The sequence below is a fragment of the Anopheles coluzzii genome, chromosome 3 (assembly GCF_943734685.1).
Source record: "Anopheles coluzzii chromosome 3, AcolN3, whole genome shotgun sequence".
Classification (NCBI taxonomy): Eukaryota; Metazoa; Arthropoda; class Insecta; order Diptera; family Culicidae; genus Anopheles; species Anopheles coluzzii.
Window position 1 is genome coordinate 5,748,563 of NC_064671.1, and position 12,228 is coordinate 5,760,790.

General features: G+C 44.4%; 1 protein-coding gene across 4 annotated transcripts in view; it reads right to left on the reverse strand.

The window, feature by feature from the left end:
- Positions 1-12,228, reverse strand: part of LOC120959397 (protein spire) — a 119,687-nt gene that overhangs the window by 59,443 nt on the left and 48,016 nt on the right. For all 4 annotated transcript variants that reach the window (XM_049609762.1, XM_040382712.2, XM_049609761.1 and 1 more), the window contains exon 4: positions 5,825-5,942. In XM_049609762.1, the coding sequence (XP_049465719.1) occupies positions 5,825-5,942 (118 nt within the window). The remainder of the gene's footprint in view (positions 1-5,824; positions 5,943-12,228) is intronic.

A 12,228-nucleotide genomic window follows, 5' to 3' on the forward strand; every position in this document is an offset into this window, starting at 1 on the left:
CGACAACAGTTGAAGCCCATGAAGCCCTTTACCAATTAGGCAATGAATGAGGGGGAGTTGTTCTACAGTTAAGTTCTTTTTTGTTCTTCTGGTAAAAAAGTCTTTGCTTCGAATGTGTCAACATATTTTGTTCGCCTGCTCATCTCCGAAAGCAACAGGTAACCCAATTAAAATGCATTGAAGTGCATTTCTCATAATACTTGCCCACCTAGAAACCATTTCATTAGGACATTTCAATGCACCTTTTTCAAGAAGGCAAGAATTCATTTGCTTTTATTAACCAGAACCTTCATCTACTTCTGGGTTTGAGATAGAAAGCATTTCATGAGGAAAATGTACGTGAATAGCTCTTTTAATTTACTATCTTTCTAATTTTTACTCTGCCTAATGGAGCTCTCTTAATTATTTATACTGCCTTTGTAATAATCTAACGGCTTTCAAAGATAATTTGAAACCATCCAGCAATTGTGGTCATATTTGCTTTACAATGCAATATAATCTTTCAATTAACATAACCCACGCTCAACGCATATAAAAACATATAAAACTCACACTAAATTACGCCATACACCATGTCATCATGGCCTAGTGCTTCAAGTCATACCCGGCCGGTCGTGATAATAAAAATATTCGATTACAAGCACTTAGCGTGTACGTGATATGTCCAAACAGTGACAACAGGACCGTCAAACATAAAATTCATTACAATAGTCTATTTAACGCCATTACGAATAATGGGCGCCATACAATCATGCCACACAATATCTATCAATTACTGCGCTGAGTAATAACCCTTAACGACTCCGCTCAACAATATCCTTCTCGTGGCTGTGCTTTTTTTTGCTTTTGCACTGCACCTCTCTGCATACAAACTTTATTGCCTTTTCGAATCACCCTAAGGTACGAACGCCTCAGCCCAGCATTGCACCGAGAGAAGCTGGTCTCCAACATCTCCATCTCCATCAACCCGGGTTCCGAACATGTCTTTCCGCTTATAAATGATCAATCAATCGCACTCCTACACCGCACAGAATAAAACAGAATCCCACCGCACTGTGACAAGGCAGTTGCAACACGCCCGACACACCATTATCATGCAGCGCGCGCCGGCACCGTTCTTGCGGTCGTTCAGCAGAACCTGCCAAAATCGATAAATCTTGAGCATGTGCAGGGAGACCCCTTGTGCCGGTGTGTCCGTGTGTTCTATTCGTGCGAAAGGTTTGGCCAATCGTGTTTCTTCACCTCTAGCCAAGGTTCTCGCTCCGGGTTCAGCCCCGGTTTCTGTGTACCCGGCCACACTTAGTTTCGTGTTCCATTGACACCCGCCCGCGGGGAGCGCACCAAACAGCAACAGCACACCGAACGCAAATGCTAACGGTCTGCATGTTGTGCAATGTATGCAAATTGTCCCCAAACACCACACGCTCCAAATTCCAGTGAATCATACCCGTGCGCGGCAACCTCGCGAGCGGCACGAAACACGAAAAACAAGTTCTGTGCGCCGCGCTTTTAGACACCCTGCCGCGGTGGCGTGCTGCCTCTGCCCTGATGTTGCTGCTGGTGAGGAGTTCACTAACCCTTGTGAAAATGCAACACTATCTCGCGATCAGTGTGTGTGATCACAGTGGCCTAGACGACTCTCGGAAACGGGCTACACTTTGTGAAATGCATCCCCGTACTGCTGTCACTTTTCAAAGTAACCCCGTTATTCCTCCTTTCCCCCCAATTCATACTTTCAATAGCTCATTCATAAAACTATCCTTTGCAAACAGAGCGGGTGGAAAACAAACAAACCCCACCGCGAACGCAGTGCACGTACGTACGGTAGAAGCTAGCTTTTCTTTCCTATCGTTCTGTTTCCTCGCTTGCTCGCTATCTGACCAGTAGCAGTCACTACGTTTACAAACGATTTCAACGATGGTAGAGACAACGAACCATTTTTTTCCTGTTGGTTGTATGGAAGAAAAAAAGATTAGCTACAATTGCAAGCTTCTTGGCACATAAAATGCTGTGCTTAGCTGTACTACTGTTGCAAAAAAACCGCAACCGTTCTTCTGTGTGTCATGTCTAGAACGCTATTTAACGCTTTACTCTCAAGACCCATAACTGGGTCTATCGTACAATCGTGCATCATGCAACAAACTGGGCGGAATGGAAACTGTCCAAACGGCAACAGTCACACATTTCATCTCGACACACACACACACACACACACACATGCGAGAAAAACGCAATGAAAAATGCTAGCACGCTTTTCACCGTTCCGGCGGAGCACTTGGCCTGTGCTACGGTAACCTGCAGCATCGGGCACGCCGATGATGGGCTTGCCGTCCTGAGCCCATACAAACAGAAATGTTGTAAGCGTTAGGTCCCCCCCCTACTGTGCATGATGAAGTGGCTGCCAGGCCACAAAACGGATCGCTGTGTCGTGTGCTGGGTGCAACCAATGAATGGGGCATGTGTTCATTTTTCTCGGTCAACCCAGTCAGACTTGGGTGATGTATTTATTATTGTTACAATTTTCATTAGATCTTTTTTTCTCTACCCCCCCCCCCCCCCCCTCCGGTTCCGATGCAAACGCAACCGCAGCAATGCTGAACTGCACCTTGAATGTGTGTTGCATTTTTTCTTCTTTTCTCTCGTTTACATCCGCTCGTTCGCGTGCATGTCATTTGTGAACGCATTTTGCACGGGATGTGGGATTGCGGTTTCTTATTTACCTTGCATCATTCCCTCTGAATTACAAAACCACCACAAGGACAAGGGGTAGAATGAAAGAGCGCGATGGAAGAATGTGTATTCAAAAACTCATACCCAAAGTGGTTTACCTTAACATCCAAGCAAGGAACCTCTCGCCTGCAACCTACCAAATCCTGTTAAAACCTAAAGGTTATCGCATAATAATGGAAATACCATGATCAGTCTGTTTTCACCTTCGCCAAATTGTTTTGCAACTCCCAACAACATCCATTAAGCAATTTATATATTGATATAATAACAAGCAATGAAAAACATTATCAACTCCATCCAAATATGGCAGCGATAGGCTTCAAAACGGAAGGCTATTTCGCACACAAATACACGTTCACGTACACACTTCGGCCTGTGCGAAATAAAATATCGATCTCACCCTGAGGGTTCCATTATCGTGAAGGTCAGCACAATTTACCTTCCCGGTTTGGTTGGTGATTTTTATTACTCCGGCCGCTGGTTGAAAGTGCGAAATTATTCCACTAATCTTGACTAGTGTGCTCGGTACCCTTCGCTAGTACTATCGAGCAAGATCAAGCCACACCCTGGAAAAGGTACACACAGAGCACTGTCAGCGTAAAATGGCGCCATTTGCCGTCTGCAACCGCCGAAAAGATCGTGACCATCGATCGACAGACCTAAGGTCCTTCCTACTGACGCGCGACGGCATACCACCCGAGAGCTTCTAAAGCGCATAATAAATTGCTCTACAACGTATCGGAAATATGAGCATATGAATCAAATGTCTCGTCGCTCATTAAACGAAGCCCTGAAGGAGAATAAACTTATGCTTTTTTTCTTCTTTTGCTTCTGCTCATTAAAAACATTCTTTCGATGCGTAAACGTACAAAAGGAATTAAATGAATCTTTGCTGCCTTGAAGATTACCAAGTCCATAAAAGGTATTAGGTATTTTATTTACATCTTTAACACAAGCAATGATAAAGGTCAATCGTGTACTGATGCCTGAACACAGTTTCACCTCTATGCGCTCGTTTTAAAACATATTCATGTAAACTAAACGTCCAGTCCAACAAAGTATGCAGCATTCCTCAAAAGCATACCCTGTTCACACCTACCACCCTTGAAGGATTGAAATTAGTTGCATAATTCGAGAAAGGATAGCTTCATTCATTCAAACAAAAAACGCTCACAACTCATTCATATTTAATACTTTTTTGGACCGAGTTTGCTTATTTTTCCCACCCGCTTACCACTGCACCCTGATTTGATTTTCGAATTTAAAACATTAACACACAAGGTTGCCGACCTTAACCGCGGGTGAGGGCGTGCGATAGAAAATTTCTACTCAGCATGAAGCGCACCGCTCCGTACCATGCGTACGGAAAGCAGTGCGCAGCGCCGTTTCTTCTCAACCGATGGCATTGAATTTCACGCCTACCGTATGTCCCACCCACGGGTGGAAAGCCGGGCGAGCAGGCCGAAACTTTTAATGAAAACAGCTGTTGTGCATTTAAATTACCCCCACCGCAACGGCGCAAGTCAAACGTAAATTATGGAAATCTTGGAAAAACTTCACGACACTCTCGGAACGACGTGCGGCGGAATACATTACACGCGCAGCTTTAGGCCGTTTAGCAGGGGGAGAGAAAAGCAAGGACAAAGCATGGCATAAAAGCTCAGACAAAGATGGGTACAACGCAAACGCTTCCAAAGTTTTTTTCGGAAAAAATAACAACGCCAAACAGAATGGAGAAAACATGGCTTATCCTGTGGAGTTGCATTCATTTTTTTCTCATCTAAGAGAAAAGAAACCGGAGCTAACTTCTTGAGCAACAATCAAGTAGTTCACACATAATAACTTCCCGCTTAACGATAAGGTACAGCTAATGCGTGCATGTAACGTAATTAGTTTCTTTGACATCCTAGCCAAAGACAGTTCAACATTAGCGATGGTGCAGGGGAAAATAATTAATAAACCACATTTTCAACTACCTCTCAACGACAATCGTTCCACACTCTGTGGTATCTACATGCATAAAACATTAGAAAAACCAACAACATTGGGGAACTGTGTCGGAAGAAGCCCAACAAAAACGAACGCCGTTGCTGCAGCAGAAGAAGTTTCAAACGTGCGTACGTTCTCTTACATTTTCCCACGATTTTCATGCTAAAAATGAAAAATGAATGCATTAGCTCTTGCAGGGAAAAGAAGAAACCGAAACCAGCGAGCTGAATGATAAACAACAAAGAAAGCACGCAAACGCAAGACCTCGACGCACGGCAAGCGACGAGCACACATTCGTTCGTTCGTTCGTTCGTTCCACGCAAAAGGGAAATACTCTTGTTCTTTCCTCCACATTTTGGTGGTAAACTGCCTGTAATCATTTTCATCATGCTGATCATTAACGAAAGCTAATGTGTACTCCTCCCATCCAGGCATCCCTGGCTGTGCTGGCTCCACTCTCCACGATCGAAGTTGTATCGCCAGTTCCTGGGGCTGTACCTGACCTGCTCCACCAACAGCTCACGACTGACTGGAAGACACTGAATTCTGGCATGGGAACGAATAAAGAAACCTTTTGCTCCGGCTCGTACCACCGAATATGCAGCCGAGAAAGAACAGCACCTTACGAACTGCAAGACCGTGCTGGCTGCATATAACCACCGGATATTCTGGTGACTGTGTCGCAACTCTCTTCTGCCCTTCTGCCCCTTCTTAAAGCTTCCTTCTGACAAAGGGGTGTTTCGCGACCGACGTGCCTCTAGGGCTGGGCCATTTTCTCATGTCAAGTCATGTTGCGATCCGCAGCTCATATGTTCACAGCATCCACCGCCTGAAGAAGAGAGTACACCACACCCCGACCTCAACTGTCAAGAAGAACACGTCAGGATCGATTATGCCCGACCGGGGCTGAGACGGAACAGTCTGAATGAAAATATCTCACGCCCGTTGAGAGCGTGATGATGTATTTCTTGAAGCAGGTTGAACGAGACCCGAGCCCATCAGCAACCTTCAGCCGTGACCACAATTAGGTCATCGCGGGACATCCATTAACGGATCCTCGTCTTCCCTGACTCGCTATACATTACCCACCAGAGTGCGTACTTACCTTCGGATGTCATGAAGTCGATCAGCTCCTCCAGCTCGTGCGAGATCTGGCAGTCTTCACTAGTGGGCAGGTTGTAGTCGAGCGCCCGATACACGACGATGCCCAGTTTGAGCAGTATCTGGAAGTAAACGGGTAAAAGAACAGAAACGATCGATAAGCGAATCGGACACAGACAGGGCAGTGTAAACAAACATCGCCATCACCAAACCCGACGTCGTTGACTCTCGGTAGGTCAGTGGGTAAGCTTCCGGGGCTTGTGCACAATCGAGACCTAACTGAGCCAAACACATTTGAACTGCGAACAGAATGCAAAGGAAAGAAACGATTGATTGCAAGCCCTTCCCAACCAAAGATACCCATGAGCACCCAAAAGCCCACAGAGCAAACACAGGTGAAAGCGTATCGCAACCCACCAAAAAACCAGTGTGTGTGTATATATATTGGGCTGCTCAGTATTTTTACTCTCCCTCTATAGCCACCCAAAAAAGGTGGCTCACTGGGGATGTGAGGGAAGCATGTTCCTCCTTTGAGCTCGTTAGCACTCAAATCGGCAAACTTCACAGATCGAGAGGAAAACGCACCACAAATAAGGTGCGTATCGGGAACGAGGCTTGTTAGGGAATGAATTTCTCTGTGGCTGAGGCTGCAAGCTTTGATTCAAGGGCCAGGGGCGAGACAGGACGGGGAAAGACTCTCTCTCACTCTCAAGGTTGCGGTCGTATTTTCTATGCGATTGGTGCGGAAATTAAACGTTCCAAATTGATCAACGAAAATTGGGCATCTAACTAGAACGAATAAGTGCCGCATTAGTTTCACACCTCTTTTTGCACGATGCAACCAGCTTGGCGTGAATGAATTGCGTTTCACGTTTTGTACATCAATTAGATGTGAATTAACTAGGCTACTGTTCAATTTTATCATGCAGGCATGGCATGAAAAACTTTCTGGATTTCCTTACACCGGCCCTGGTTGTATTGACAAAAAAGCGATAATTTTTTTTAACCCTTTCTATCGCTTGTGAGTGTTTTAACCTTGAATTATCTTGATAGAAAACAGCTTTCATTCCAGCAAGCATAAACAACCACTTCAATGTGCTTCATCCTCTTACTTGTCGGCCTCCAAGTTTGCGCCAAAAGGAATCTCAATCGTTTTTCTAACCTTCCCCTTAACACTACTCAAAATCCGCTAACCTTTCTGGTTGGGGTGATTTTTGTTAAGACAACCAGACACTCAATTTATATTAGACATGGTTTTTTATCTTCTGATCAAGCGATAGAAATAAAAAAACCAGACAGCAGCTCGGATCTGCTTTTCCATCATCGGAAATCAAACTAAAAATAGCACATGTGTACACCATGCAGCTTCTTCACACGATTTTAATGGAAAATCAAAGCAGATATTGAGCGATAACACCTTTTTGCAGATGAAAATAGCATCAAAAATATAATTAATCAAATTGAAATACGAATCATGAACTATGAATGGTGTACTATAGAAGAACTATTTGTTGTGCGAAAAATACATATTATATTTATAGCAACAGTACATTGACCCTGATTCAGTCCGAGGCTTGACAGCATTTAAATTGATTTATGTAAAACAGCACCTAATGTTTGATATGTATCAATGCGGACATGAAATGAATTATAATTGGAAAATTGCAAATATGCGTTCATCATACATGCATCAAAACAACGGTCAATTTGATACTTTCACTGAAACAACCATTCGAATATTTTTTATTGAGTTTCATTTACTTCAAAGCACCCATACTGGAGAAAACAACACATGGCATGAAGCAAAATAACAAATTCTATACGTCTCACCACCTCTTTTGACGATTGATATCTCACGAAGCAGTCTGAAGTAAGAGTGAATACCTAAGCCGCACGATCGGAAGAACCTTACAAAAAAAAAACAACGTCCTCACGAACGAACCACTTCATTCCATCGTCATGCTTTGTGTGAGTACTAGTTCTAGCACCTACTTCCAACCCGCGTCGATTATTCGCCGATGGAATTTGAAAAATGAACCACCGGACTTAAGCCACAAACAGGTGGGAAATATCGATCACCAGCTACGGTGCTGCGCAAGTGTCTTGAAGGGTGTAAAACAAGAAGCGAACAGACCCGATCGGCGACGACTGATTGCCGGCTGATGGATGGGCATGATCATGAAGTGGAGATAAACCTCCACTCGCTCGCTCGATGGTGTCAAGCAGAAACTTAAGCAAATTATTCCTGCAGAACAGGGAGTGGTGTCCGGAGATTGAATTGATACTGAGCATGCATTGAAACATTCCTTTCCTGCTAAAGAAGTTTTGACGCATTAGAATGCTGTCTTTACAAGTTGCTTGGCTGTTTAGTGTAATTACTTTGCAAAATGTTGATAGCTTTTATGCAATGTCTTCAGCATAAATTAATGTCGTCTGCAGTTAGGTGCTGCTAATCTGAACTAGAAAATAATGTGATAAAGTTTGTTCTGTAATAATCTTTCCAAATTCATATTATTTCGTTACCATCATGCATAAACGTTCTAGAAACATGGCATTGGAATTTCTATCCCAACCTTAAATTAAATAATCCTTTTGCTGGACAGACCGGCACCATAGCATGACCTTTGCAGGCATGGTTTCTGCCAAACTCGCACGGCTTCCGTAGCTGTTCCGAGCTATTTTCCCGTTAGCTATCCCAGGTTCGATTTCAACATCGTCATAATGCTATTCATCTCGCCGGTTTCATAAAATCACACACGCAACCCGACCATTTTCCATAGTAGGTCATTCTCAGGGTGTTTTTTGGTAAGGGGCCGATCAATCAAGACAGTGTTGTGTGCGCTTTTCTTGCTGTAGGAAAAACTCTGACCGTAACGGCACCCTCAAGTCTGCGTGCCCGATAAAACGGGGGGCGGGAACTATCTATACAGAGAACAGTGAAGAAAAAAACTGCAAAATCATACTGGATCTCAACGACTGACACAGTTTTACGAAAACAGAAAAGACACGCTCCCGTGCGCCTATTCTTGAGCGATACTAGTGAAAAGTTCTTGCCGTCTCCCTAGCATGACTGAGTGTTTTTTGAAACTTCATTCACAAAACTTACCCGCCAGTGCGAAGCATAATCTATCCTTCACCCCTTACCCCATTGCACGCACGCCAAAACTTCTGCCTAATGCTCTCGTCAGCTTCGGAAGGTGTAATTGGCGGCGCAGAAACAAACGCGCAATGTGGCGTTAAATTATCCGGAGCGCAAGGTACTGCGGTTCACGAGATGTCTATTATTATGCAATCAAGAACGGGGAGCACATATTCGAGGTGCACGCTCATCAGAATACAACAACAACCACTAAAACGCACAGATTGAAGGATCGTTTCTAAGGGGTCACAAAATTATAGGCTCCATTTTGGGGCTTTTTAATGAGGAACAAAACGAATCAAATGCGGCACAACGTACAATGCAAAGAGGAGAATAATTTGCAATGAAGTTTGGTGTTCTTGAGATGCGGCATTCAGGAGGTGTATACCTTGTGTACATTGTCACAGAGTGTGGATTCAACCTTTGGATTTGATAAAAAAAAACCATTTGTCCTCAAAATGAAACAGTTATGTACACCCCGTACGTTGCTCATTATTCATCTTAAATGTGTCAGCATGCGTTATTATGCAACATTCTAGACGCGATAAGAGCCCGGGTCTCTGTTGACGAAGACAAGTTGCCCTATGCATTGCGCCAGTAGCATGAAACACGGTCAGCCTGCCAGCCAGCCAGTCTGGTTAGATAAGTTTACTCCGCTTAACGGTGGTCTGACCGAGTCTACGCGTGGAGGATTTATTGATTTACGATCAGAACGTTTAAGCGCTAATGAACTGCTGGTAAGACGGTTTCTCTTCCTGCCTGCCGGATGCACGAGGATCGCTACAATCCGGTTAGGTAATAACGCGATGACCAATTAACGGTTTACATCTTTGTGACTCAATTAGCACCCCGGCTATGACCGTCGCAGAGCACACAGTGATGATGATGGAGCTTAGTAGTATTTGTGATCATCATAGATGCATACGGGAAGGTGTAATGATATGGTGAAGTCAGGGAAAGAGACTCATGAATATCAAAGTATTTACTTAACAACACAAAACACTTCTCCACAATGTATAGATCCTAATATCTCTTAGAGTTCGAGATATCAGACGGTAAAACATGTAGTGAAAGGCTATTCCAACATCCACATAGTATCTTCACCAAATCTTCAAAATACACAATGCAATCGAAAACAATGCCCAGCAAGATTTGCATCTCATCGATTGAACGCTCCAATTGGCATACCGTAACAGTAGCACAGACGAACACCTTCAACCCTGCAATCTATCTCCAACACATGGTCACTTTCATTGGGCCGCTTTGGAAACTTGACCTATGCGCTCCAATAACTCTCTGCACGCCTTCCATTGACACCGGTGCGCTCGCCTTCATCGCCGGCAGATCGGCAGCCCGAGATGCCTTCAAAGCTGGCAAAAATTACACACACCTTTTCACGCACCCGTAAGTTCTCTCTCCCTCGCCCATTGCTATGGCATTTTCGCAAACGCAAAGGAAATGTGTTGCAATCTTCCCGTGTTTTCTAAACACACAACCTGTGCGATGCTCAGAGGGATTGTTGTGCTCATCAAGCGGTAAGACAAGCGGAACATACTTTGAAGGTGTGAGAGGGTTTTAATAAAAAAAACCACAACCCGCCATGGCTGTATCGCCATGTCGAGTAGTGCACACAGAGGACGGCGCTTTTTTGCAAGAAAACAAACGGATGCACCACATTGCGCCAGTGTGCGGTAGCAAAACAATCGCGAGCTGATGAGTCTTTTACAGTTCAGCTATTTCTACAAATCACGCTGGGGGTACCGGAGTGTAGATATCTACGCTATGGTGTAGATTATCTGCTTTGATCTATAGCTGTACCCATATGTGATTGCCAACTGCTGCTGAATTGAGCGAAATATGCGCTAGGCCTCGTGGATGAATGGCAAAGATGTTGCTAAACAGCCACAATTGAGTACTGTGTTATGCAGATGTACAAAATAGCCAGAATGTTACTATATGACCAAAGGTATATTATGATCCAACCATCACACCAGCTATCACATCCATTCATCTAGCCTGAAAGAGTCACCAAAACATTTCTTCTTCGCTTCTACCGGAACAACGCAAAAGGTGAATGGCACCGGGTGACAACTTGGTGCCCACATGGCAAAGCACGCAGTACGCACAGTTTCAGCAAACAGACCGTAGGATGGTAATTGGATGCACTTCGTACACGTTCCCGTAGTTCAAACGGCATTTTCCAGTGAGGCCAGTGACATACGACGACTATTAACCTGCCTCTCTACATTGCATTTACCTTACTTTGGAAGCTTCCCCACTCACCTCAGAAGGACAGACAGAGATACAAGCATGAGTGTGTCGAATCCAAAGCCAACCGTGTTCGACAGCATCGCTCACCATGTTCAGCCAGCCAGTGTTGCATTTCGAATTTCACCGCACATTTCAAACGATGTTGGAAAATGTCTTCCCAAAGCCAGAGAAAACTTTCCGACCGGCCCTTCACACAAAGAAAGGCACTTGAGACAACCTGATAAGATTAGGTATCTGTTGGGGTATCCTGCACCGTCAAAACAACATCGAACGCCCGGTTGAATGCCACAAACAACAAACTAGTAAAACCGGAAGTCACCCCAAGTGAAATTGATACAAATTTCCTCACCGACTGTTTGGGAAACTTTGCTTTGGTGCAGTTCCATCAATCATCCATAGTCGTGTTATTGTGCCAACCGCTCCCAGGTGAAGATATCGATCTTTCCAATATCGGCTACGACTAAATTAGGGTTAAGCCGTATAATGCTTACCCCGTAGGTAGTTATACTCTTTAAGCAAAGGTTAAAAGGTTGCTCCATTTCAGCGTGCTCTATTGGATGAAGTTATCCACCAACAGCCCAACATCTGACTCTGGCACCAAAAGTATGCCTTTTTTATTTCATTCCCCGCCAACAATCTACCATCAGTTTGTTTTTGTGTTTTTTTTTTTCGATGCTGATGCAAACGGTTTTGGCAAAATGACTCAACTCCACTTAGAATTCACAAATTCGATGCACAAGCCAGGCTCGAGATCGTGTCCCGCTTCCCCTGAGTGTGTGTTGCAACCTTACCAAACTGGAAAAGGGGCTACGAAATTTCGACTCAATTCCGAAACTGTTCTGGTAATATTTCTTTACGTTGCCACCGCTCCTCCCAAACGCGCACTTCGCTCCTTCTTTGGGCCCTACTCCATGCCTACAGACGTGTCGCCTCGGCGCGAGTATATATTTATCTCCCCGACAGTACAGCAAGCGTACAAGCAAGCGCAGCGTGCGGAC